At 39.3% G+C, this 27,275-nt stretch overlaps 4 protein-coding genes across 5 annotated transcripts; 2 read left to right on the top strand and 2 right to left on the bottom strand.

Annotated features, from left to right (window-relative positions):
• Positions 1-187: 187 nt before the first annotated feature.
• dennd10 (DENN domain containing 10) lies at positions 188-6,436 on the top strand. The gene is made up of 10 exons (XM_044372887.1): positions 188-1,240; positions 1,330-1,384; positions 2,260-2,456; positions 2,561-2,640; positions 2,747-2,895; positions 3,822-3,933; positions 4,011-4,111; positions 4,276-4,383; positions 4,487-4,581; positions 4,664-6,436. The coding sequence occupies exons 2-10, from the start codon at positions 1,339-1,341 to the stop codon at positions 4,829-4,831; spliced, it is 1,056 nt and encodes a 351-aa protein (XP_044228822.1). The 5' UTR covers positions 188-1,240; positions 1,330-1,338; the 3' UTR covers positions 4,832-6,436.
• Positions 6,050-9,903, bottom strand: sfxn4 (sideroflexin 4). Its single transcript, XM_044372888.1, has 14 exons — positions 9,707-9,903; positions 9,535-9,600; positions 9,389-9,445; positions 9,274-9,300; positions 8,546-8,600; positions 8,221-8,246; positions 8,075-8,128; positions 7,919-7,981; positions 7,664-7,732; positions 7,422-7,512; positions 7,089-7,204; positions 6,920-7,005; positions 6,713-6,830; positions 6,050-6,646 (listed from the first exon to the last, which is right to left on the bottom strand). Exons 1-14 carry the CDS (start codon positions 9,743-9,745, stop codon positions 6,569-6,571), a joined length of 945 nt encoding a protein of 314 aa, XP_044228823.1. The 5' UTR covers positions 9,746-9,903; the 3' UTR covers positions 6,050-6,568.
• A 409-nt stretch (positions 9,904-10,312) lies between these two features.
• Positions 10,313-14,083, top strand: prdx3 (peroxiredoxin 3). Its single transcript, XM_044372889.1, has 7 exons — positions 10,313-10,419; positions 11,683-11,794; positions 11,967-12,108; positions 12,330-12,465; positions 12,727-12,830; positions 13,511-13,676; positions 13,873-14,083. Exons 1-7 carry the CDS (start codon positions 10,384-10,386, stop codon positions 13,921-13,923), a joined length of 747 nt encoding a protein of 248 aa, XP_044228824.1. The 5' UTR covers positions 10,313-10,383; the 3' UTR covers positions 13,924-14,083.
• A 212-nt stretch (positions 14,084-14,295) lies between these two features.
• Positions 14,296-27,131, bottom strand: tm9sf3 (transmembrane 9 superfamily member 3). Of its 2 annotated transcripts, none has more exons than XM_044372884.1 (15): positions 26,849-27,131; positions 25,588-25,783; positions 25,313-25,435; positions 23,701-23,861; positions 23,452-23,529; positions 22,548-22,679; positions 21,072-21,238; positions 20,254-20,348; positions 20,029-20,159; positions 18,505-18,644; positions 18,037-18,105; positions 17,795-17,941; positions 17,579-17,662; positions 17,379-17,455; positions 14,296-15,968 (listed from the first exon to the last, which is right to left on the bottom strand). In XM_044372884.1, exons 1-15 carry the CDS (start codon positions 26,936-26,938, stop codon positions 15,901-15,903), a joined length of 1,758 nt encoding a protein of 585 aa, XP_044228819.1. In that variant the 5' UTR covers positions 26,939-27,131; the 3' UTR covers positions 14,296-15,900. The 2 variants fall into 2 exon arrangements, with proteins under 2 accessions (XP_044228819.1, XP_044228820.1); XM_044372885.1 differs by lacking the exon at positions 26,849-27,131 and adding an exon at positions 25,910-26,756.
• Positions 27,132-27,275: the final 144 nt, after the last annotated feature.

The raw sequence follows: 27,275 nt of genomic DNA, 5'->3' as shown, positions 1-27,275 counted from the left end.
GGCCTTACATAATTTACATGGTCAAAGCCCTACAACTCCTACAACAATATCCATTGAAAGAATAATTTGAATCATGTTGCTGAAATTGCTCCGTTGTTTTCAGTGGTCTTGATATCAAAGTTAAACACATTGCTGACCATACTGATAATTCATACAAGGATGTGCATTGCAGGGGTGAGGACAATATATGATATATTATTATTACTATCTATAGTAGTAATAATGTTAAAAATTATTTTACCTGATCCAAAGCAACACAGTTCTTGAATCAAACAGTTTGTTAAGACACATTAGTAACTTCATGGACTTATGCCCCCTTCCTAACTGCCCCCACACGTGACATTTTATTTAATTCATTCATATATATCAGTCATCAAAAAATCAGATATGTGGACAATGATTCAGAAGTCAGGAACCACACCAGATGTTTTTCAGGTGCCCCTGAACTTTAAAGTTCTGCTGTGGGTTGAAATAGTTTTGTTCATGCTAGAGATGAAGAGAGGTGTATAAATCATGTCCAGCACTAGAGGGGCACTATGCCATCCTACTATATAGATATTTGAAATTGAAGAAAATCTATGAGAACTATAATATGCTAGGTTGAAATGTAGAGCTGATCTTTAGTTTGGCCATTTTGAATGTGATTTTTGTGGGTTTTTTTAGTATGTCTAATTTCCTTTTTAATTTTTTTATTATTGTGTTTTCACTCGAGAAATATATCTTTTAGGATGTTTCGTCTTTGCTCTTAATGTAATATAATCACGTAATGATTAGACTACAGACTGGAGAAATATTAGATCAAACTTGGTATCAGCAGCTACTCAATATTAGATAATTAAACGTGACTAAACCCTGAGAGTTTGCACTGAGAAACACTTAACATTACCAAACTGTAGATAGTTATCTGATAGTTACACATCTATGATTTGACGATCATCGCTGTACATACACCAGTGAGTGCAACATTTTCATGGCATTTCACAATACATGTTTATGATTTCCGTAACCGTGAACGTAGCATCGCCGTTGAAGTATCGCCACGCGTGATTGGTCGTGGTCGCGTGTCTCCTCCTTCCGTACGCTCACGCACAGCCCTCCTGTCCCGGAACAAGGAAGAGAGGAAAGTGTGTTGACAGCAGAAATCACACCCAGTCCACTGAGCAGTTTAAACACATTTACTGTCTCATTAAATCTGCCCAGCATCGTTGTCGGGCGTCTGGACCTTGCAGGATCTCTCAAGGTATTTCACGGTCGCATGTGTGTGGGCAGAGAGGAGCAGAGTGGCTGTTTGTCTCTAGTTAACTTGTGCTCATTATTGAACTCTTTCAGGTATGGAATATGGCAGCAACTGACACACAGTTTATGTTAAGCGTCGGACTAATCGGTAAGTTTCAGTTCACGGGTCATTTCTTGGCTCTTCGTTCGGTTTCAGACTCACTGTGCTTTGCATGAGCATCACATGATACCAGTATGATGCAAAAGTGTCCCATCAGCAGGCTCCCTGTCCCTGACTGGAAGGTCTGATGTCTTTATATCAGTGTACTCATGCTTTACTTAAGTAAAAGTATCAATACAGCAATGCAAGATACTCCATTACAAGTAAAAGTCCTGCATGAAAAATCCTACTTAAGTAAAAGTACATAAGAAAGATCAGCTTGATGTAGTTAAAGTATTTCAGTTAGGGTAGTGGTTTGGTCCCTCTGACTGATATATTATTATATATGACATCATTAGATTATTAATACTGAAGCATCAGTGTGTAAGCAGCATGTTACTGTTGTAGCTGCTGGAGGTGGAGCTAGTTTGAACTACTTTAGATACAGTTGGGTAGTGGTTCCCAAGCTAGGGGTCGGGCCCCTCCAAAGGGTCACCAGACCACCAAATATGAGGGGTCGTGAGATGATTAATGGGAGAGGAAAGAAGAAGAAAAAAACAATGTTCTGATACACAAATCTGTTTTCAGGTTTTGGACTTTGTGTGTGAAGTGAGAAGTTTAGAGGGAAAAATCACTATTTGGTGGAGTTGTTAACAACTCATAGACATCTGTAATAAATGTAGAGGAGTAGAAAGTACAATATTTCCCTCTGAAATGTAGTGGAGTGGAAGTATAAAGTAGTATCAAATGGAAATAGTCAAGTAAAGTACCTCAAAGTAAATGTACTTAGTTACTTTCCACCACTGCTTTTTATCTCCATCATTGTTTCCTAAATGTAAAGATTAATATATGATGTTTGTGTTTTTAACGTATCCTGTACACAGAGAAAGATGTGAATGGAGACACTCTGTGGGTGTGGTGTTATCCCTCTGTGGACTCAGAAATGAGACAAGTGCTGCTGAGCAAATGCTGCCTGACGCAGGACAGCCGGGATTTCCACACCTTTGTGTTTGGTCAGTTCTGTCGTACCTGGTACTACATCACCACAGTGGAGGTGCAGGAGCCTACAGCACTAAACAAGGTACAGTCTCTTTATCCAGAGAGTCCTCGCTCATTAAGAACAACGATGATGCAGCTCTGGATCAGCATTTTATTTTATTTTTCTCTCCATTTTTTCCTCTCAAGGTCACTTATTTCTCAATAGTTGTTACAGCAAAAGACTTCAACCCTGAGAAGTATGCTGCACTTAGTAGAATACTCTGCAGGTAGTGTGCACTTCTGTTTCTTCAAATGAAGCTTGAGGCTATTTCAGTGGCAACATTGTGCTTTGACAGAGCTCCTTCAACTAGAGTGGTTTGTTTTATCATCCAGGATGTACATTAAACATGGCAATCCAGTGAAAATGATGGAGGCTTACATCGCCGTCCTCACCAAGGGAATTTGCCAGAGTGACGAGAACGGCTCATTTCTAATCAAGGACTATGATGTTCGGAAGGCGTACCTGGCAGGTTCAGTCAAAGGTGAGACTTTAATGATGTCAGCCTGATTTCACTTTGATCCCCATACAGCATGTTCACTTACACAGCACTAGGACATTAAAAAAAACTGATGCAGCAGAGGCTGAGATACTGTAGAGCTCCTGCTGCAAAAAAGCAGGATCCTACATTTCCCATAATTCAACCCAATAGCAGACTGAGCTCTTTAAATGTAAAACAGAAATGGCAAGATGTTGTCATTATTTTGCATCATCATGTCGCTGACAATCAGAAGTTGTCACAGTTCTTCTGTGGATTTCGGCGTCTCAGCTGCTTCTGTCTCTTCATGTAATCCCAGACTGACTCCATGATGTTGAGATCAGGGCTTTGTGGGGGGCCAAACCATCTGTTGGAGGACTTGTTCTTCTTCTTTTTGATGATGATAGTTCTTTATGACAGGCTGTATGTTTGAGGTCACATGCTGCAGAATCAATTTGGGACCAATCAGATACTCCCTGATAGTATTGTGTTACAGATAAGAATTTAAATGCCTCAGACTTTTCCACAGTACTCTGCAAAAGTAGCGGACTGTTGATTGGACAAAACAAGACAGTTGAAGACGTCATTATGGACTCTAAGAAATTACAACACAATTTTACACTATTTTCTGACATTTTATAAACAAACAATTCGAAAAAATAAAAATCGTCAGATTAATTGCTAATCAAAATAATTGTTAGTCGCAGCCCTAGATTAATCGATTTCCAGTGACAAAGTGACATTTTCCATCTCTGAGTGCTTGCAAGCAGAAAAAACACAATTGAAACTGACTGACATCTTGTGGATCTTTCAAAAAATGACTAATTCATTTCATTACCACTCTGATGAAAAAACATTTACAAAACAACCCAGATTCCTTCAGAGCTGAAGTGGATCATCCAGTTTACTTCCATGTTTCTGCTCTATTTCAGACGTGGTGTCTCAGTTTGGTATGGAGACTATCATCCTGTATACCGCTCTCATGCTGAAGAAGAGGATCGTCGTCCATCATCCTCGGATTGAAGCACTGTTGGAGTTTACGAGGTGAATTTGAAACTAGAAAATCATAATTATCTTTTTACAGTCAGCTGCAACTAACTTCTTTATTTATTTCTCTTCAGAGTTCTTCCGGCTCTGACATGGCACAGGAAAGACTGGTCCATCCTGCACCCGTATGTGCACCTGACTGATACTGAAGTAGAGGATCTGAAGAGATGCCCTGGTGAGGATGCCTCCTGCTTCTTAATGACTCTAATTCACAGCAAACCTTTGTGCAGAGCCTTGTCCCTGTGGTTGGTGATTATCCACCATCTGCTCTGTGATCACTGTGATCTCATGTTGGGGAAATATATTATTTATGCACCAATATGTTCCCCTTCTCCGCAGGATACATCGCAGGATTTGTAGATCCGGAAGTGAGCAACAGATCAGACTTGTTTGATGTGTATGTGAACCTCCCAGACAGTGTCATCACAGTATCCCAGAGTGCCAAAGGTATAGTATGTTCAAAGAGGAAACCGTTTGTTTCTAAAAGCGCTTTGATTCCTGGGAGCAGGACAGCTTTTCCCTCAGACTGATGTTCAGTATCCCACCACAGAGGCCATGGCTATGGGGAAGTTACACAAGGACATTGGCCACCTCATCGTCCAGTCTGCAGAGGATGCTGAGAGGTCAGACAGTCAGGTCATTAAGGTGAGACACATGTCTGTATTCAATCCACACTGTAAGAAATATCATCTTGAATCTAACTTGACAACCACATGTTCATTCACAGGACATATCTGTCAAGACAAAAGAGATTCTTGCCAACTTGGTGTCGCTGGCTAACGAGTGTGAAAACTCTAAAATCACACTGGAAGGTTTAAAGCAACATCATTTCCCCCCGGCGACGGAGAACTTCCTCTTTCATTTGGCAGCTGCCGAACAGCTCTTACGGATATGAGCCTGTTTTCAATAGCTGTACTGCAGGATGACGTTATTCTCAGCAGCACGGACCCTGACTGTGCTGCTGTATTTATATCCGGGTAATTACGGTTATCAGGACAGAGTGCACAAGATACTCTCTCACAGTAATCTTCATGTGAAGAGAAAAAGTCTCACAACCGTCAAATCTTAGCGTGCACTGCTGTGCTAATATGTGATGTGACTCACATCTTGTACCAATTCCGGGATGTTTTTTTACGTAATTGAATTAAAGAATGAGTCTGGTGATATTCTATTCCCTTCTTTTTGTCAACAAATGTCATAAAAAAACACCAGTGACTTTATCCTAACAAGTATAATCTGTGTATCAAAAGCCTGATATATCTTATGCCTCAGATATTTTGTCTAAAAACTACTAAAACACATCAGTGAGCCACACTGGCTGAACTGTTCCTCCATTACTTTGAACATGGGCACTGTAGTTTACTTTGAGTCAATACCACACACACACCGTCCTTGTGCTGTAAGTACTCATGTATTCATCCACGGCTGAAAATAGTCCCCAGCAAATGTGCTATTTGCTTCTTTTTGAGTAACGTTTGCTAAAAACTACAGTGCCCAGCTGTTTTAGGAAATAAATTAGCAGTTTTTAAAAAAATTCAACTATATATTTGTGACACATCTGTAAAATGTTTTTTAACAAGATTTACGTCATCAGCAGGAATTAATGGGCCTGAGTGTAACAGACAATGTAGGGAAGCTGGAAAGTATTTAAAGATGGAGTAACAGGTTGTTGGTTTTGTTTTTTTTTATTGGATTTGTTAACAATAAGAAAAATACAAGATCACAAGCTTTATCCTTGAATATTAACAGTTGTGAATAATAGGAAGCCAAATAAACTGGTACTTCTGCAGCTGGGCCACTCCAGATGTTAGCTTCCAGTACATAAAGCAAAGCTGCAGTTCCAAACGTCACAAATCTTGATCCTGGTCTGAAACATTGTGAAGAGTCAGACGGCTATAAATGTGCAGCAACAGCAGCTAAAATGGTTAATTTGTGACAAGTACTTACTATTATTGTTATTATTATTATTATTATTATTAATGAATTAATGAAATGGAAACTGCATTGTACTTTGTCATCAGATCGTAGCTGCAATAGGCGTTGCACAACATGTGAGATTGTGATGAAATGTCACATTTTGTATTTTACTAATGACTGTGGCGCCACTATGAGACTTTTTCAAACAGTGTTTTATTAAAAGCTTACAGGAAGTAAACAGCTGTTCCACGTCAGTCTGCAACAGATCAAATAATGATTGATGCTTCCACTTCCACATTGATTTATATTACGTTAATGTGTGTCTTGCTGTTCAGGTTCTATTTTTTTTGTTTTTTAATTCATGTGATATTAGCGCTGTTGTTTTACTTTTGGGTACATTTTCAAACACATTGCCAAAAGGATGGTTTTGTGCCTCAGTATTTCAGATAAGACACAGAGTGCAATACATACAAATGCTCGTGTAACTTTTGAGAACTAAATGTATTTTCATGAATTGATGTAATATTTCCTATCTATAAATGCATCTAATATTCCAATTAAATAAATTTACTATCAAAAAATATCTTCATGCTTCTTGAACTGTTTTTCAAACAGAATACATTCTACAGGAGGACGAGGGTCTGTTACATCGTACAGTTGAGTGATATTGAAGAAGACGTTTTTACTGTATTATCCAACTACATGAAGCTGCTCCTCAGAGTCCTCTGTGGTAGAATAACTGTCCATCGACTGCTGCCGCCTGCAGCTCCTCCTCTACGTTTTCCTTCTTTATCTGTAAAACAAGGTCAATGTCAGCTAAATAAAACATTACAGCACAGACGATGATCATGAATCTTACCATTCCCAGTTGTGGAAAGAGACTGAATGACACCGGGATCATCAGGCCAAGGACAAAAGCAACGCTTATGTGACGGAGAGGAGCCACCAGCAGAGAGTTCCTCTGGAAAAGTCTTGTTCTGTAAGGGACAGCCTGTTCAGTCAACTCATAACAAGTGGAGTTTTGTCCAAGTGGGTTTAAATAGAATTAAACTGAAAAGCGACTGACCTCTGTAAGAGCGAAACCAGGAGACTAGGAACAGCAGCGGTTGTGCCAAACAGTGCCGCTCTTGACAACGCAGTTTCTCTCACAGCCTGAGAAAAGAGTAAAAAACAGTCCGATAATGCAAACTGCCAATGTCAAAAAGTAAAAAGTTTGTTTTCTATCTGCTCTCTACCTTCTCTCCTGCTGCTTTAGAGATGCCAACAAGATTTCCATTGGAGTCAAACACTTGGATCCCAGTTTCTGACTCCTCACTTCTGACAGTAAACACGTTGAAGAAGGCCAGAGCAGCTGGAGAGTTACACAACACGTTAATATGAAAAGTCCAACCTGTTATTACTTCATCCATGCCAGGTGACTTACTGTTCAATCATACGCTAAGTAAAACAGGAAAACTGGTCATTCTGTTTACTATTGAACATAAATCCAATGCAAAAGAGAGCACTCTTATTTCTAATACAGAACTATTCATGCTTCAGTATTTAAGTTTTATAGATAAAGAACTCACCTGAGAGCGGCACTGGTAAAATAAACCTAAAGAAATTCTGGACGGGTTTGGTCCTTACACCAAGTCGGTTAATGAAAATTTGAGGAAGGGCCTGAAATCATACGTACGGGACATAATATGTTTAAATAACAACCTTTTTTAAACCAACTATATACAATATGATATATTGCACAAAGGATTTTACTTGAAACATTACAGTCAACGTAGCACAGTTGCCACCAACATAATCAGGCTGTACACACCCCTGCACATGCTGCGTAGGACACTGTTCCTGCAATCAACACAAGCTGCTTCAAAGACGTCTTCTTACCCTGGTGGTCAGTGATAAAGACACAAGGTGCAGATAAAGTAAAGCACAAACAGAGGGAGGCCTTCAGATTAAGGACTCCACATTGATGGAGGATTCATATGCAACTGTCAAACTAGAGGATCAAGTAGTGACATCAGTATCATGAAGTTTACACTGTATTTTAGTGACGATTCAAACAATACATTACCTGCTCTGTTGAAGAATTTCTGTTTGTGTAATTGAAGCCAGCACTGTAACTCTGCAGCAAAAACTGTGAGAATGCATTTATATGGTTAATGTACACATACAGTGTTATAGCCACATGATATATTTTTATACTGACATAATGAATATGCTACAGTACCTGCCAAAACAGAGCTGCTTTAACACTGCTATGTGGCAAAAAGCTGGCAACCACCTGAGAAAAGAGAAATATTGTCAATATTCCCCCGAACAATCACCACAATATCACGGTGAAATTGTCATTATGCATTTACATAACAGACGTACCACAGGAGCTGATACTGGCAGAAATGCTGGAAAGAAAATTAGAGAAGACATAGTACTGTTATGCACAACACAGTATTTTCAAGTCAAAAGGTTTAGTTTTAGATGTCTGAAGGCTTATGTAACGCTACTGGAATCTGGAACTGGAAAGCTACTGAATCTAAGCCAACAAACCTGACAAAAGCAGCCTGTGACTGATTGCACACATCTAACTTATGTTGATTTTTTTTACCTTTTAAGGCATTTTAAAAGACTTTGATTTACTTCCATAATTGTAATGATTGGTGGAAACTAGTAATGAGTAGTAAAAGCCTAAATTTTACTGTACCTGGAGGACGAAAAACTAGAGGAAGCACAGCACCAGAGTCAGCGTGGACAGACGACTGTAAACACAAGGAGAATTCAGCAAGTGTATATTTACTTAAGTATTGTATTTAAGCACAATTTTGAGGTACTTATACTTTACTTGAGTATTTCCATTTGATGCTACTTTATTCTTCCACTCCACTACATTTCAGAGGAAAATATTGTACTTTCTACTCCACTACATTTATTTGACAGCTTTAGTTACTTTTCAGATGAAGATTTGACACAATGGATAATATAACAAGCTTTTAAAATACATAAGATAAAACCAGTGGTTTCCAACCATTTTGGCTTTTGATGTCTTACAAAAAGCAGTGTGTAATTGGGGTCACATTTCAGATGTCTATGAGTTGTTAATAGCTCCACCAAACAGTGATTTTTCCCTCTAAACTTCTCACATGCTTTCATTTCAATAAATGTGCAAATGATCAAACATTTCACCAAAAATCAAAGATTAGAGAAAAAGTCCAAAAACTAAAAACAGATTTGTGTATCAGAACTTGGTTTTCTTCTCACATTGATGCTTCAGTATTAATAATCTAGTGATGTCAAATATAATAATATATCAGAGCGACTAAACCATGTTTTGATAAAATGTGGATGTTTATGCAGGATAATATCAGTGAATTCAAATGTATTTTACGACTAATCCTACATTATTTGCAGTTTTGTGTTTCTTGTAAGACTTACGAGGGAGAGGTTCAATGCATTGCCATCCTGGAAGAGGAAACAGAACAAACAGGTGTAAATAAATGAAAGTGACGGACTGACTCTGTGCATCTAGACCCTAATAAAATAATCTGACCTTTTCATTTAGTTTCCCTCCTCTTCCAACACGAGCATGGGCTTTCTGTATTTCAACCTGAGGGAAGCAGGATCTCTAGTTAGATCTCAGATATTTTCTACTCATCTCACAGCAGTCAATCACTGCAGGCAGTGGCTGCTACTCACATCAGAGCAGAGCAGGGAAGTTGGATCCAGTAGATTAAACCAGATCTTTAGACGACTGACGAAAGACTGAAAGAGAAAGAAAGATCACTTATCATAAAAATCAGAGGAGCTAATGTATAAACAGACTGAGTGTGTAAGATGATGCTCTGCTGATGTATCACTGTACAGTTACCTGTCCCTGACTTTTCCAGTACAACAGATTGGGCTCCATGACAACAACAAGTACATTTACTTCTCATAAACGCAGAGGCTTCAATACAACAAAAATACTACAGTACACAACATCCTAACTGCATGTATTTCTCATGCTTTTGGCTTTTGAGGTCAAATAGAAACTACTTCCGTGTTAAACCACGTGTTCAGTGTGGGCGGGTTTATAAGACGTTCAGGGACTATCGGGAAAAATCGAAATAATATTTTCTTTCACATCTCCCATTTATAATTGTGTTATTGAGCAGAGTCCAAAATGAGAGCGTTGGACTTACACATAACATAAAATATCACACACAAATACATTTTAATATAATACACTGGACACCTAAAATGACCAGTTACATTTTAAATACAACTAAAGCACGTTACCAACACACGAGGAGCAACTGAAGGCAGCGTTTTATAGCATGATGCATGTTTGTTTTTACAGCGTCATTTGTATCAGTTATAGTCTCTTACAATTATTACATATATGAAAAATTAAGTTGCCGCAGTCTAAACGCACTACCCCCCTTCAAATGAATGGCAGCACCGGTGTTTTTGCCGCACCGCCGAATTTGCTCTGAATACGGCAGGTTTGCGTAGAGCACGTGCTTAAGTGACGTAACAACCTGCCCTTCAGTGACACAATCCAAAATGGCAGCGAGCATTGGGAGACTGCTCAGGACATCTGTAAGTGCAATTTCATACAACCAGCTCTGTGTCAGAGGGGCTGTGTGTCTGCATATTGTCGCTTCACTTCAGTGTTTATGAATCAGTGGTGACGCAGCGTGCACACCGTCCACAGGAGCAACTCCGGTACCAAACCTCTGGTCCGCGGTCGCTGCAAGGGACTCATATGGTCCTCGACAAATGCGCAGTGAAATGATAGTTTTAGCTGTTTCATTTACCTCCTGTTTTAAAGAGACTTAATATAACAGGACGGTTCAATGTTTCTTCTGTTTACAACGTGTTGAACTAGTTTAACCAAGAAGCATGCTGCGTGTTGTTTTGTTTGTTTTTATTTGTTATTTCAGTGTTTTGCGTCAGTACCCGGTGTTAAACCGTATTTGGTGACCCATCAGATTCGGTGACCTGCAGCGTTGGAAGAAGTATTCAGATCCTTAAAAGTATCAATGCCACAATGTAAAAAATACTTCATTACAAGTAAAAATCCTGCATTTAAAAGTACTTATTTTGCAGAAAATCGGGCTGTGCAGCATTACAGACATATTGTAACCTTATAAAATATAACTTTACAAGGTTATAATGTGTCAGTTTTGTTTACAGCTTCCAAGTGGCCAAAAAACAGTTACTACTGCTTTAAGGGTCACGATTTGATTATCTTATTTTACATTTTTATGAAGAAATGTTGCAATTGGTCTGAAGGCAGTAAGATTCAGGTTATTATAGAAGACTGCCAGCATCATGTTAAATAAGATATTACTTAACCTGATGGAAGGTGTTGGTGTGGTCACGTGTGTAACTGCGGCTCTGACAGTGCTCTGTTGCAGCTCAGCACTAGCACCACCAAGTAACTGCACTGCTGGAGGGCTTTGCCAAACTACATGTTGACATTAACTAATAGTACACAATATCAAAAATAATGCCAAATGGATTATTCATAACGCACAGACAGACAAAGCAGACGGCCGACACAGGCAGAGCAGACCACACTGAACATGTGAAAACATAGGATAGTCTAGATTTTTATTACAGGCAAACTTGCTTGAAAACTTAAAGCAGTTCATGCTTCGTATTCCAATATTCAATATGTAAAATGACAGTGAGGAACTGAATGAGGTTTAGTATGTCATCAAACTGGTGCAACAGGATGTGGTTTCGTTCAGCCAGGAGAACAATTGATGACCTTTTATTACCTCGTCCACCGCCTCCTTTTCAGCAGACGAGTATTTGTGAGTTATTAATGTTGAATTGATAACTGTCTTTTCTCAGGCAAAGGTTGCAGCAGGAGGACTCAAAGTCACAGCAGCCTGTCAGCACGGAGCCTCTGGAGCTGCAAGAATCCTCACTGCTCCTGCACTGCAGAGAGCCTGCTTCTCAACCAGTATGTCTGTGGTTTTAAAAATGAGCTGCACAAACAAGCATGTACCATTAACATTGTCTTGAGTTTACACCACATTACGGAGAAATCTGTAGAATCTTGACTGCGATGCTTCAGTGCTCTATTCACACACTGTATATAAGCAAGTAATGTCTATGAAAAAATATTGTGTCAGGCTCTTCCAGATGGAGCCCTGCTGTCACTCAGCCCGCTCCTGCTTTTAAGGCCACAGCAGTCCACCATGGGGAGTTCAAGGAGTTGAGCCTCGCTGATTTCAAGGGCAAATACCTGGTCCTCTTCTTCTACCCGCTGGATTTGTGAGTACTGGTAGTGATTCTCTGACATGCATGAAGAGATGAAATGTTGGCATTCCCTTCTTTTTAATGTACATTTACATGAAAGAGCCCATCCAGACATATTTTAAGACATAAGAAAAGAATAAAAAAATTATGCCTTGTGGCCTGATAATTTGAAAGAAAATCATTTCAACTCATCAATCAGTATCTTTAAACTTTTTCTTGTGTTTGTTTTGTTGCAGCACCTTCGTGTGCCCAACAGAGATCATCTCATTCAGCGACAAGGCCAGTGAGTTCCACGACATCAACTGCGAGGTGGTCGGTGTGTCTGTGGACTCTCACTTCACCCACCTGGCATGGACCAACACTCCACGCAAGGTACGCTCCCTCATTTAATAGTTAATCAGCAGCAGACACATGGTGTAAGGTTCGGCACGGTGTGTCTTTCATTTATCCTTTGATGTGGGCATAAAGGTGTGTTTAGTAAATGACTGACCTGCTGATGCGTCTGTTGTGTTCAGAGACATTTGTAAAGCTGAAATAATCTAAAATGCATCATCATTATTATTATGATTATTAACCTCAGGAGTAGATATATGAGTATTATGGTTATAGGTATCGTTTCATGTCGTTTGTCAGGCTGGAGGTTTGGGCAACATCCACATCCCCCTGCTCTCTGACCTCAACAAGCAGATTTCAAGAGACTACGGGGTGCTGCTGGAGGGTCCAGGCATCGCTCTGAGGTAGGGTCATTAAACATGACAGGGCCATTTTCAAAAACACATTCCTAACTCAAGTACAACATAAGTATAGTATATAAGCAGGTATAGTATTATCTAACCCACATACTTTGTTTTCACAGTGATGCGAAGTTATTAGAACTTATCGGGAAAGTGACAAGAACTGTAAAGGACTCGTAACTTAACATCTGCTACGATCACTGTTGCTATTAATCTTCACTTCTTTTTATTAGACTGTTAGAGATTTTTCTCACATGGTGTCATTATAATAGTATTGTAGATATTGTTTGATTGATTTGTCTTTTATTGCATTTTATTTTGCCCGCTCTGTGTGTCCTGTCCTGATGTTCTCTAATTAAAAGATACTCACTACATATTATTTATGGATGTTAGACAGTATAATGCATTTGATAAACTTGCACAATGTCGGTGTAACAATCAACATCTAAAGCATCAGTACAGTATTTGTGTATTTATTTATTCCTGAGCAGAAAAACCCTCTGTACCAAATTTGTCATTTTTTTTCTTATTGCCTGTATTATTTGAGTGTGTTGACAGTTTTTATGTTGGATATTTTACCTTTTGATTGTCATCTTTCCAATATTTTATAGATAACTTCATAGCTGTTGTTTTTGAGAGAAGCTTTATTATCATTTTTAATGTTAAACTTTTTTTTCCTTCAGAGGCTTGTTCATCATTGATCCAAACGGTGTAGTGAAGCACATGAGTGTGAACGACCTGCCGGTGGGTCGTTGTGTAGAGGAAACCCTTCGTCTTGTGAGGGCGTTCCAGTTTGTGGAGACCCACGGTGAGGTGTGTCCGGCCAGCTGGACCCCCGAATCCCCAACGGTGAGTTCCTTCAAACTCTGGACACGAGATCTATCCAGTTTATCCACAACTGAAATATAAATGTCTGGCTTGTTCCTCTTGCAGACTTAGGAGTGTTTGCATTTAGGATATGCAATTAGAAGACAACTGTTGTGCTTCAGTCAACCACAATGGAACAAACTTTTTAAAATTCATCTTGTAACTGTTTGTTTTTCAGATTAAACCGACCCCAGAAGGATCCAAGGAGTACTTCGAAAAAGTCAACTGACAAAGACACTGAAAAAGTTCAACACTGACATAAGTAGTAAATGGGACATATGTAAAAACAAATACATGTACACTCTTAGTTTACAGTTCATAAAGTTGTATGTACCCATACACGGCTGAATATACTATGAAACCTTAATTAAAGTTAAATATATTCTTTATAAATGACTTCTTTGCTTTGATTTCCATGCTTGAATGTTGGTGTTTTGGTTTTCATTTTGTGAGTACAAGTTCAGTTACCCTGAACTTCCTCCAGACTCTGCATGGTCCTGTGTTTGCAATACACATCTACCAGTAAATTAATAAATATGAATGTATCTAAAAACTCAGTTCATAAATTCTTACCCTCAAAGGCAAAACCACACTTAATAACCCCTGTACATAAACTGTTTATTTTCTCTTTTTACAGCAAGTTAATATGCAGGTTCAAAATGTCTAATCAGACATCGGTACACAACATGAGGTGCCAAAATCAACTTCAGTGGGGGAGAACTGGAAATTAGAAAAAAAAAAGGCATTGCCACTTCTCATACAAGTAGGGTACATACTGTATTTACACAAAATGGAAAAAAGCGTTTGAAACACTCCGCAGCACTGTGTGGTTATGAAAACATCTAGTTTAAGTGTACATAAACTTCAATTTGTACAGTATGTTTGCGGAAACAAAGCGATTGCCTCATTCCTTCTGACATTCACAAATTATGCTTCAGGTTAGGCAACAGAAAGATGAGGGAGATGGCTTACCAGAAGATGTAGAGCCTTTTTAAAGCTTTAAATAATATATGAAATCAAAATAAGCGTGTCCATAAGCAGGCCTACCAGTCGTCCAAGTGTACCTTTACCTTTTAAAACCGAGGAGATGCTCAGAGGAGAGAAGAAAAAAAAAACAAAAAAAACCTGACAGCGCTGACTGAAGTGGAATTTGATGAGCAGATGGTTCGGTGAAAACTTCATGCAATTTCAGGCAAGATGTAACAGCGCCACCAGCCCCACCCCAAGCACCAAACAAAGAAAAGAAAGAAAAAAAAAAACAATATACCTTTTTTTTGTTTTTAACTGAATGATTCATTTAAAAAAAACACCCTGTAGTAAATCTGTACAACGAAAATACATTTGGGATCTACATCTAAAGGTACATTATTAAGGTCATATACACTTCCCCCCCACCCATATATTATCTTTACAAGTAGACTTCATTCAAACCCAAACATTAAGAAAACATAAGACTAAACGGGGAAATGGGATCACATCAAACATCCATTTAAAAATCTGTTCTTACTGTACCTCTGCCGCTGATCAGTCCCTCTGTTCTCGTCTGTACAGTAAACTACAGCAGGACTAAAATATCAACTGGATGGATTGCTACTGTAACAGGGAATTAAGAATTGTCGAAATGGGGGAATGATTCTCGAGTGACGACAGGTTTTATATAGAATCTTTCGCAGTGGAAGTAAATCTGAACAAAACGGTGTAGTAACGATATTTCGAGTGACTGCAAGAATACAAAATAGAAATCAAGTCAGAACACGCGGGCACAAACCCAACTCTCCAATATTCTGACACAATAGAACAAAAGGCTTTCAATACACTTAGGCCTCTTCACTGAAGAGAGCTACACTATTCCATCAATAAACATTTATGTTCTCTGGTCTCAGGTGGGACTGGGTTGGAAAAAGAGAAGCCATGTCAGCCTTAAACATTTGCCCCCACCCCCTCCCCTCTCCCCGACGTTTGTTTGAAAGCAACTGATAAAAACAGAACCTTGTGTTTTGATATCTCTTCCGCAGATTTGCTCTCGTTCACTTGGTGTCGCGGCGTTCAAATTCATTCAGAAAAATGGAAAAACTACATTGTACAAAGTGAGATTCTCACAATCTCTTTGCAAGAAAGAAAAGTAATAAAGAATGACTTGTGCCCGCCGTCTTTCCGGATACACGTAGGCAAATCCATTAATATCCCTGTGATGCTGCTTCACTTCTTAGTCAATTTTCACATTTGTGTAGATCTTCCTCACAAAGGCACTTGTTCCCATGTATCCAACGGCGCCTGCAAAACAAATATTCTCTGTGAGTTTCTTTTAGGTGAGCTGGCCACTTGTAGTTTTCTAATACATCCATCACACTGCTGAAGGAATCCTCTAAAGGTTTGAGCAGAGGAGAGCACGTCCTAAATCTCTAAAATAACCACTCAGACATCCAACAAACCCTGAAGGCACCACGTACCCAGTGCAGATTAGACAAAGCTCCACAAAGATGCTTTAAGGTGCCAGACTTTGCTTATTAGTCTTCCAGATGAAGAATGAGTGGCTCGCAGCTGGTGAGGAAAAGACTTCTAAAGTGCACTTCAAACTGAAGAACTGATGTGGGGGAAAAAAAGACGTGTGGCCTTGTGCAAGAATACACATGTACCAACAGATTCCTGCTGAAGTGGAAGGTACCAGTGATTTAAGAGAACCAATTTTTCTAAGTTTAGAATTTGTGTCCAGGTCTTGTTCAGGACTTGATGATTCCTGAATGATTCATTATAAACCTTAAATCTGAATGAATGAATGAATGAGTTTAAAATTGCTACAGAAATAAACTAAAATAAATCAAAATACTGCCAATTTACTGACAACTTCTTTTGTCAGGGTCTTTATAGAAGTTGCTCCTACATTACATAGAACTATATTATTCTCACATCTATCTCCATGACTCACCTCCCATCCTAGTCAGCGACTGCTTTTCATTAGAGGGACTTTATTTTAACATCTAACTTCATGTCAAACTATTCCCTCTTTATTTCTGTCACAGTAATAAAGAGGTCTTTGGCATTTGCATAAATATTTTCACATTTTCAAACTATTAAATTTTGTTTTGCTTTTACAAAAGCAGGACTTGAAGCTCTGCGGTGGGAATTCTTTTCACTTTTGGGTGACATTTTTATGACTGGAATTTTGCCCACAAACGAAGCAGAACAGGCAGCCTTATAGAGCAATTTAAGGGTGTTGATTATGCTAATGATCGAACAAACGTGTCCACAAACATGCACCTCCTCTTGAACAGACGGCCTTCACCGGAATGTAACAAGCAATTTATGACTTTGTAAGGTTAAGAGGGTTTGCGGAATCTGACTTGGAAAACTTGAGAGTTTAGAACAAGAATCCAAAACTGTATTCGCATGAGACCTAATCGTTTTGAAACTGCACCAAACTATTCAAGAGCTGCTGCCTCTTAGCTAATTCATCAATTCTAATTCAGCGTCATCACTAACCACCTGCTAAAACATATTTCACATTATTTTTGTTATTAAAGAATCTGATTTACTGATGAAGTGAGTACTGCAACAGACTGTCATTACAAGTTTTTGGATGAATGTGGAGTATTTAATCTAAAAGCCACATTCTGTTCATATTATTTAAGAGTTTCTTTGTTTAAATCACTCCTAAAAGATTAAACAACAAGATGCAGGACTCACCACACATGATTCCTAGAGCAGTGCTGAACACAGCCATGTAGCCAAAGTAGAAGGATGTCTGGAACAGCCCGTACATCCTGAAACACACAGCCAGATAAAACATCAGCTGGATTTCATTTCTTCCTTTTTTTTTAAATATATATAATTTAAAATACATTTTTGTCGTTAATGGGACATGTGGATTAGAGACTGGAACTCACTTGGTTTTGAAGAAATAGTAGTAAAAGGAGTACATGTAAACATAAACAGCAGTGGACGCAGCAGAGAGGAAGCTTGTCCATTGCCTAGAAGAAGAGAAACAACCAGCATAATTAGGACATGAGGTTATGATATTTTAGGGATCTGTGCAGGGAAATAAAAAAAAATCTACTTCAGAAGTCAGTCAATGTCTGACTGGCAAAACATGAAGTACTCACCATCTGTAGTCCTCAGCGTTGAGCAGGAAGTACGTGCACACGATGGTGACACACACAGTCACGATGCAGAGGATAACCAGGACCAGCATCATGAAGCCGTACACGTAGTAGATTTTGTAAGCCCAAAAGGATGTGAAGATGAAGTACCTGCAGGAGGAGGAAAGAAAACACATCAACCTCTGCAAAAAAAAACAAAACAACTTATAACGTACAAACGCTTCAGTATCGCTGCATGTACTTACATTTCGATAAAAATGGAGCCGAATGGAAGGATTCCTCCGAGGCAAACGATGACAGCCGGCTCCATGAACCTGAGAGAGCGCAAAGGTAAAGATACATGACTTATTGTGTTGTAAGAAGTAAAAAGGAAAAGCTAGACACACACTTGAAAGTTAAGCAAAGTCTGACAGTGGCCTGGAGTCACAGTTCCCATTTCCTCTTGGCAACTGGCCACAGTTCTTGTCAGATGGTTGTAAATGTTAATACCCTCAAAGTTTATTGCTGTGCTATTTTTTTTCCCCCCTCAACAGTGCTGTACAGAGTACTGAACGCAGGCGCTACAACACTTCATTTCATACATCTCACATGAAATACAACCTCCCCACAGTCAACTGAGCAGTCCATACACTTCCCTGTCATCCTTATACAATGTCACTGTCTCTCCAACTCCATCTAAACACTTGCAGTGAACCTGCCTGTGTCAAACCTACCATTTCTTCTCAGGGATCGGTCGTGGCACAGCGTTCACCCGGCAGGGAAAGTTTGGCTGGCCGGACAGATTCCTCCCCAGAATTGTTCCCACAAGGTTTAGTGGCAGAATGACAAAGAAGCAGATACAGCACACAGCAACCTGTAGAGGGAGAAACAATATTTAATATTCATTTGAGAGTCTGCGTCACAGCAGACATCCGTCATTTACAGTAATTCAATTGTCCTTTGTGTGTGTCGTAGGAATGATATTTGCTAAACTGCTGTGTGAGATTGGACAGGAGCTGGTCTCCCATGTTTTGTCAGCCTGATCCAGAGATTACAAATATATAAAGGTTGATTGTTATCATTATCAGATGGCCAGAAAAAAATAAGAGAAAAAAATTCCCAGGATTTTTCTAGGTCTGTTGACATATCAAGTTTGGCTGATACAGTTGGAACGTGGTTTTATCTTGATTTGATTTCAGGATGTTTACGATGGGCTCAAATGTTGTGCTGACAGACACACAACAACAAACAGCTGTTTGTAATTTAGAAGGCATCAATATTTTTAAAATAACTACTGTTTGGAAACCTAAAGGCAGGAATAGACTTTAGACTTAACTAGAAATACCGTCTTGCACTTGAATGCCTCCGCTGATCAGTCAAGTTGCAGTTTACATGCATGTCTGTCCAGACTCATTTAATATTTGTAAAGAAGACTTTGAAGGAATTTAAAAGTGTATTTTCCTTGTATGTGTTCACACATTTGGCCAATAAAACTGATTCTGATAGAAGACAAAGTTGTAGCCATGATAGTAGACGATGCTTCAGATATGGATGTTGCTGCAAAGCTACAAATTCTAGAACGTGGACACTTCACACACATCTTTAATCCGGCAGCACAGAAGATCTAAATAACCACCACAGTTTTAATGTGGACACCAAGATTAGTGTCACTAATACTGTATCCAACCAAATGTGAAATATGGTCACAATCTCCCCTTCTGTTCCTGAGTTATGGCTGTTGAATAAGGGTGAGAAAAGTGTTTTTGCAGAACATTTTGATGTCACAGAAAAGCTGACCTTTGACCTTTTGGATATAAAATGTCACGATTTCATCATTTTATCCTATTAGACATTTGGGTGAAACTTTGTCATAATTAGCATATGAATTCCTCCGCGCCGCAGAGGCATAAAAATTGCATTTACATAAAAAAGCCAATGTAGTGTGAAATATGTTTTAAGTGATGTCAACTGTTTCTAATGTTCTCAAGATGAGGAAATAGATAATTTTATAGCCTGAACCATAAAAAAGTATTACATCCGCAGTATGAGATGCAGTTAAAAGACTGAATACTTTCTACATCACAGCCTGATGACTTCAGATGTTTACAGGTCTACAACTGTAAAAATAGTGACTGTGTAATCAGATCACTTCCACCGTAGTGCAGCACAGCCACACACATTAACTGTAAGCTGTGGACTCAGAGGATGTTCTTCATACTCTCTGGTTTTTAAGAGCGGTATCGCTGTGTCAAACCCACCATGGTGCCAAATGGGATGGCTCTGGAGGCGTGGTAATAGATAGCGATGAAGTTGATGAAGAAGGCAGTCCCACACACCATGGCTGGGATCATGAAGGCCCCGATGAACATTTGTTTGATCCATCTTCTGCCTGTATCATTCACACAATCCAAACAGCATAATTAGTATTCTGAAAAGATGAATCCAGGAAAGTAGTCAAGAGAGAATATGACGCATTTTATTACCTCCTTGTTTTGCGTACAAGCTTCCCCCAAAGTAGCCGTTGACAGGGGAAGTTGCAGCGTACACAAAAATGGCTGTGCTCAGCATGGATCCTCTCCTGCAGAGAAAAATGAAATGAGGTAATCTCAGTAAAGTCCACCACTCCACTTGTTCCCTCTGAAACTGGTATGTCATATTTATAGTGTTTTTTCTACACTCAGATCTAATTATATATTTTCAAGCGACATTTCAATAGAAAGCTTGGATTTTACTGTACATAATAACCCAAAGAAGAAAACATACACAACTTTTTATACACTGTACTAGTCCCTTTACACTACACGGTGGTTTAAGATGTTTTTCCATCAGTCATTTCATGACACACATCACCTTCCTTCCATTATTTCCCCTCTGAGGACTCATCTATACTGTGGTATTTCCTGTTAGTACACATATTAGACTTCTTAACCACATTTCATCGTGATTAATCCAGACAGTTACATTCAGATGGGGTTCAACTGCATTTCATCAATACTGAATCTGATTATTAAGTTGATGTAGATCTAATGTTCAACTACTTTAAGTAGCAGAAGCTATAGATCATTTAAATATTATCAAGTAAAACTCAAATGTTGACGTTCAAAAGCCTAAAAACTTAGTTTCACAAGAGAGATTACATATTTGCTCTTCATTTAAATCACTACTTGAATGATATGCGTGTTGCCTTTTGCTGATAAATAAAGAGTGAGAAGATAAAAGCTTCAATAAGAGATTTGTTACACTCTGAGCTTAACTTACCAGATTCAAAACAGTTACAATACATTAAGTGTCTGTTACTCACTCTGTGTACAGGTCCTCAACCATAGCGACGATAATGACAATGAGGGAGACAGAGAAGATCTGGCAGCCGGAGCCGATGAGCGAGGAGAAGATCAGGGGATGGCTTGACGGCCGAAACACATCTCCATGTACTTGCTTCCATCCGTATTCATCTCCCAGGTCTCTGTCCTGTTGGTACGCAGTGACAGAAAGAAAAATAAGAAGAACTAGAAATACTGTCTCGCGGTTGTATGCCTCCACCAACCAGTCAAGTTACAGTTTACATCCATGTCTATCCAGAGTGACTCATCTCTGAGGGAATTTAATAAAAAAGGTATTACATGTATTTTCCTTGTATGTGTTGACACATTTGGCCGATAAAACTGATTCTGATAGAAGACAAAGTCATAGCCACGACAGTAGACGATGCTTCAGATATGGATGTGGCTGCAAAGAAGCTACAAATTCTAAAACTTCGCTGCACACACACACATCTTCAACCCGGCAGCACAGAAGATCTAAACAATCACCACAGTTTCAAGGTGGACACCAAGATTGGTGTCACCAATACTGTATACGACCAAATGTGAAATATGGTCACAATCTCCCCTTCTGTTCCTGAGCAATGGTGTTGAATAATGGACAGAAAAGTATCAAAAAATTTTAAAAAATTATCAGCTTTATGATGTGGATTTACATTCACTTTTAGCATGAAGACATAATGAATTTCAAACCCTAGAATGAATGTTTATATTTTGGTATAGAGAGAGAGAGAGCATTATGGTACTTCATAAACCTGTAGATGTGGTGTTACAAATGTTGTGATTTGATTGTGTCTACCTCTGATGATTAATAATATACTGTATTAGGCTTGGACAATTGGCAATTGGTGGCTGGCTGAGTCCATCACTGCTTGTTTTGTTTTTTTGACAATTTTAACTAGAGAGGGAGAGACATACATAGATAGAGTGATATAGATAGACACAGAGATATAGATAGATAGAGAGATACAGATACAGAGAGTGATATAGATAGAGAGAGTGTGTGTGTGTGTGTGACAGTGACGAGGCTGGTGACCAGAGCAGAGTATGTAGTGTGAAGTGTGTACAGTTTAGGCTATTGGTCAGTGAATAAATGCTACAACTCCTGAAGACCAAAGTCAAGTTCCCATGTCCTGTTTGCCACCTGCTGATTAAAGTGAAGGGGGTTAGCCACAAAGTTAGCGACAATGAGTTAGCCTAACCTGACCAGGCTCACTTAAGGTGAACTGACCTTTAAGGTGGACCAGCGATTCTTATTTTAGTGACAATCTCAACCGCTCCTAGTGGAGAAATGCCTGGCTGCTGAGTCCCCACCCACCCACAGAGGCATAAAAGTAAAGACATCGTGCAGATGAGAAGACGAAACCCATCATCCAAAACAAAACCTTAAAACTGAATCAGAAAAACAGCAATTCTACATTCCCAACAGAAAACAATGTGCTAAATTACGAACGTACCATGTCATCCATTTCCTCCTCTTTGCTGTATCTGGCGTAATCCTTTCTTAGTGTTCTCATCAGAATCATGGACACCAGACCCACCAAGAAAATGACCATCATGAAGGAGTTGAAGATGGAGAACCAGTGAATCTAAAAAATGAGGAAAAATGACACAGATTAGTTTTGATGACCATTTTACAGAGCTTCTTACTTCAAAACACAATAAAGCTTTTAAACTCAATGAATAAAAAGAACAAAGACTATGCAGTGTAAAACCATTTTCAGGTTATTATGTATAATATTCCTTGTGAGTGAATGCTGAATGTGTACTCATGTGTACTTTGTTTAGTCTTTGACAGTAAACTGAATATCTTTGGGTTGTTGGTCAGTACAAGCAAGACCTTTATAGATGCCATCTTGGGTTTTGGGAAACTGTGACATTTTTTACCATTTTATAGACCAAACAACTAATCGATTAATCAAGAAAATAACCGACAGATTAATCGAGAATTAAAATAATTGTTAATTGCAGCCCTATACTGGATTGTAAAAACCATTCTCTCAGTGGGCTCAGCTTCACAGTACAAGCCAAGACAGGAAACAAACTTTTATATCCACCGGCTGTAGTAGCTGATAGATTCCAAAATTCAGACTCTTAAATCAGCTAAACTTCCTTTTAGGACAAGCCCAGTTGGATTCCAGCCATGATGGCGGATGGCGTTAACAAAAGTGTCAGATAAAAGTTTGCAGAGCCGGATCGGTCAATTACACCCTGGTGCAAGGCTCAACTTGTACCTTCTGATAGGTCATACACACATGTGCTGTTACAACAAGCCACCGGCGTTCTTGGCTGGCACGATGAAGCACAAATGTCTGAAAACCACACTTGGTGGTGGTTAAAAATGTGTGATATTAAACGCACCCTGTGCTGGAAGAAGGACGGGTCGAGGTACTTGTCGAATCTGTCTTCGAACTTCACATCTGACTTCTTCCACTTCACCTGTAATAGGGAAGATTTTCATAGTTAGACTCATATAGTCACACTTTGTTTTAAACCATATCATGCTTACATGACCCAAGCTACATGAGATCAATATTACAGACTCATATTTAGGACATAATATGAGTATGAACATATAAAAACGGACAACTCAGTGGATTCAGTACTCACAGAATAAGACATTGCAATTCTTGTGTTGGGCACAAGTCTGACTTTGCCTTCGCTTGTCAGATTTACATCAACAATTCTGTTGCCATTAAAGCCGATCTCCAGTTTCTTGTACGTCCACAAGTAGTGGTCCTCTCCGTTTTCATCAGCCTCACCAACAATACCTTAAAAAGATTTACATGCACTGAATTAGAGATCTGGTCCTTACAGAAGTGGACAAATGCACAGCTGTAAACACTGAACTTTCAGTTAAATAACATAAATAATCCGGTAACTGACACGAGGAAAATGCCAAATAAAGGTCACTTGTAACACTGCCTGTTAACTTTATAACAACATCGTTTGTATTCATCTGTTATATGCAGCCTTTCAGCTTCACCTGTTCTCAAATTTGTCCCTGCAGGCCACTGTAAACAATCTCTGATTCTGAGCAAATCAGTTGGACACAAAACAATCACTCAACAATCTCATTGTTTCAGACACATTGAGTGCACTGGTCTAGTAACCACACCAGCAGACCGGACATGAGGTTAAAGTCTATATTTACTTATCGTTATTAATTTGTATGTATATAGGACACAGCTGGAGAATTGTCTGAGTAAATGTCAGTGTCCCCACCCCCTATATACACCATCAGCTTACACAGTTGTGTTTGAGCAACTGTGGGAGTGGCACTGGCCGCTGTAAAAACTTCTACCACATATGTGAGTGACTACATTCACTGCTTGTTAGCGTGACTGTTAAGAAGACACTGTGATGGCAGTGACTCATTGATATCCTTCTTAACACAGGATAACACTGGAGCACCTCACAGTTAAGGTTGACATCAAAACATATGAATGTGAAAATACTGTAAATCACAAAACTGAAGTTTTAATTTGGTTTGTTATGACAGTGATGTAATTCAGTACCTGTTTAATAGAGCAGAAATAAGGAGTGCCCAACAATGTGCCTCTAAATTTAATTTGCCATATTTCAGTTTAAAAAAATTTATACATGTTATTTCATAATTAAACAATAGAGTTTTAGTTTATTTGTTTACAGTGGTTTCTCAGCAGCATGTAATACAATATATATAGTACTCTGCAACTTAACAACAAGCAGATGAGATAACAGAAACTGATAATATCCGATAATCAAGCAGAGCGCTTCATCGTTCAACAGATTCTGAACAAAAAAGATGCTGAGTTGTTTGCACACGAACAGACTTGAGCGCCTTTCATTGAGCAATGTGATACATGACATAGCGTATGGTTACACTCATAGTAGAATGGTGTAGGATGAATGGATAGGCCAACCCAGGAGTAAAAAACTGGTTTAACATCCCTAAACAGCCTAATACACACGAGACCACTATCACTGCAAACCCTGGTGATGAACTACTGAGCTAATAAGCATAAGTTGGGCAGAATGATAATTAGAATGAAAACTAAGATGAAAATTGACAGACAAGACAGATAAGCAGATAAACAGAGCCAGAAAATACTGCAGTAATACCCCAAATCATTGGACAACTCACAACAAAAACATGTATTCAGTATTCAGTCATTTCTTACAGGTCTACCAAACCCAGATGCCATTGTCTGTTTATTACAAGAAATTAATTAGCACTTACCCCAGATGGGCAGGTCGTCTATGTACATTTGGTACCAGTAATGATTCTTTATGGCATAAACAAACGCATCCCGTTTGGCTTTGTCCAGGTCGATTTCACAGTATGTTGTCTGCATGACTTCCTCTACAGGGATGAAAAATACATCAGTTTAGTGAGATATAAGAAATTGATGTGTGGAAACGAATACATCTACACATTCAGACACAACTGAAGCATGATCAATCCATTGGTTCATGTGTGCTCAACAGGTGAAAGCCGCAGTAACAGGTGAATACCTTTGAACTTTATGTCTAGGCCGCTGAATTCCAGCTCCACTCCCTGCAGAGCCTCTCCGAGTGTTTCATGGTAATGACTGATGGTCTTCTTGGAGCCCGCGCAGAAGGGCAAAGAGAAATACTTGTATGTCTCCTGTCGGTTGTGGTAAGGCCCCACTGTGTTCATCCATAAAACTACCTCCTCTTTATCTGTGTACTGCAGAGGAAAAACAAAGGACTCTCATTACTGTGAAGTTCAGGAATGCAACACCAGTTCTGCTGGTCCTACTGCTTTCATATTCAAGGTATTTGATATTCAACAAGAAAAAGGCCAATGACTTACAAAGAACTCTTACTTCATGTTCACATCCACGTTAATAACAACACAACTACAGCACAGTTTGATTTAGACACTGGGGTTTGAAAGAAGACATATCAAAATTAATGTTATCGTCAATTTTCTACCTCAAACTGATCGCCATTGTATTCAAATTCATGCAAACATATGAAAATGTAATCTATTTATCGCTGCGCCAATGTTAAGACCGCAATAACTGATAAGCTATAAGCTAAGTTTGCTTACAGTCAAGGAAGTTCACGTCAATGCTATATCCGCTTCAACTAACTTACCGCATTCACGCATAAAACAGCTTAACTATGTGATGAAAACATTGTGATACAGCTTATTAACTTGTTAACCAGTGGTAATTAGCTCGTCTTGGTCTGGCAGAAGTAGGAAAAAAGACAAGAGAAGAAACAGCGAAAGGCCCTGACGTTAAACCGGTGTTTAACGTTAACGTTGGCTGAAACAACCATCGCAGCTACACTTCAGGGTGTTTGTAGAGGATTGTCAGGAGGTTAAAAGCTTTACACGCTCATTAAACCGATGTTACTGCTTTTGTTTAACAACTAACTAAGTAACGCTGCTGTCAGCTAGCCTGAGTTGAGTGCAGTTTCCGCCGGTGCTCAAGGAAAGCTTGTGGAAGACGTGCTAACAAGCTAGCCAGCAAACGTTAGCCTTGTGCCCTGAGGCCGATAAGTGGTGACAAGTTAGCCGGCTAATTGAATGCCTATCTGATTGGTAGCTCAGTATGTATCGATAAATAAATAACACAGCGGGCCAAACCGTGCAGTCTGTCATATCTGAGGTTTGTGTGTTTTCGCGTGTGCAGCTAGCCAGCGGTCGCAGCTACAGCTAGCAGGTTACACAGAGCACAAACGTCCATTATTTTCAAGGCTCTCCCCTTTTTTTTCAATCGGCCTCTCAAAAACGCTGTCTTACCGTGTGTTCATGTTCATCTGCGTCCACATTTAATAACGAGCCCACTATAGCGAGAAAGGCCGCCGCCACCTTCCACCTGGAAGATCCCATTATTTTCAGCAGAAAGTATGCAGAAAGATTGGGGATGTTAGCTTTTGTAGGGGCTATCCCACCTTCTTCCTGGTTGTATGACAGAGGCAGTTTTTAGGGATGCTCTCGTCTCGTACGCATATGGCGTAAAGTGCTCGCTGGGGTTGGCTGAGATGTGTCACGTGGCTCACGGCCTCCAGTCACTCTGCAAAGCGGTGGATGCAGCGATGAATGAAGAAACTATGCCCGCAACCTTCAGCCACGTCATCCGACTGCCAAGACTGGAGCTTCACCTTTGACAGAGCTGGTGCAGGAAACATGATCCCCGCACACAACAAACAGGTCTATTCACTGTCTG

Source organism: Thunnus albacares, chromosome 14 (assembly GCF_914725855.1).
Source record: "Thunnus albacares chromosome 14, fThuAlb1.1, whole genome shotgun sequence".
Taxonomy (NCBI): domain Eukaryota; kingdom Metazoa; phylum Chordata; class Actinopteri; order Scombriformes; family Scombridae; genus Thunnus; species Thunnus albacares.
The sequence above is the reverse complement of the archived record's forward strand: the minus strand, read 5'-3'. Positions and strand labels throughout refer to the sequence as shown.

What these genes read in the sequence shown, in the direction of transcription:
- dennd10 (XM_044372887.1), top strand. Translation starts at nt 1,339, where the DNA reads ATGGCAGCAACTGACACACAGTTTATGTTAAGCGTCGGACTAATCG. An exon ending in CTTAGTAGAATACTCTGCAG is followed by an intron (nt 2,641 to 2,746) that starts GTAGTGTGCACT and finishes TTTATCATCCAG; the next exon opens with GATGTACATTAAACATGGCA. An exon ending in CCTGGCAGGTTCAGTCAAAG is followed by an intron (nt 2,896 to 3,821) that starts GTGAGACTTTAA and finishes GCTCTATTTCAG; the next exon opens with ACGTGGTGTCTCAGTTTGGT.
- sfxn4 (XM_044372888.1), bottom strand. Translation starts at nt 9,745, where the DNA reads ATGGAGCCCAATCTGTTGTACTGGAAAAGTCAGGGACAG. An exon ending in ACTGGAAAAGTCAGGGACAG is followed by an intron (nt 9,601 to 9,706) that starts GTAACTGTACAG and finishes TTTCTCTTTCAG; the next exon opens with TCTTTCGTCAGTCGTCTAAA. An exon ending in AAGCAGCTCTGTTTTGGCAG is followed by an intron (nt 7,982 to 8,074) that starts GTACTGTAGCAT and finishes GCATTCTCACAG; the next exon opens with TTTTTGCTGCAGAGTTACAG.
- prdx3 (XM_044372889.1), top strand. Translation starts at nt 10,384, where the DNA reads ATGGCAGCGAGCATTGGGAGACTGCTCAGGACATCT. An exon ending in GGTCCAGGCATCGCTCTGAG is followed by an intron (nt 12,831 to 13,510) that starts GTAGGGTCATTA and finishes TTTTTCCTTCAG; the next exon opens with AGGCTTGTTCATCATTGATC. An exon ending in GGACCCCCGAATCCCCAACG is followed by an intron (nt 13,677 to 13,872) that starts GTGAGTTCCTTC and finishes TTTGTTTTTCAG; the next exon opens with ATTAAACCGACCCCAGAAGG.
- tm9sf3 (XM_044372884.1), bottom strand. Translation starts at nt 26,938, where the DNA reads ATGGGATCTTCCAGGTGGAAGGTGGCGGCGGCCTTTCTCGCTATAGTG. An exon ending in AGACGACCTGCCCATCTGGG is followed by an intron (nt 23,862 to 25,312) that starts GTAAGTGCTAAT and finishes AATCTTTTTAAG; the next exon opens with GTATTGTTGGTGAGGCTGAT. An exon ending in CGTCCTTCTTCCAGCACAGG is followed by an intron (nt 22,680 to 23,451) that starts GTGCGTTTAATA and finishes CTCATTTTTTAG; the next exon opens with ATTCACTGGTTCTCCATCTT.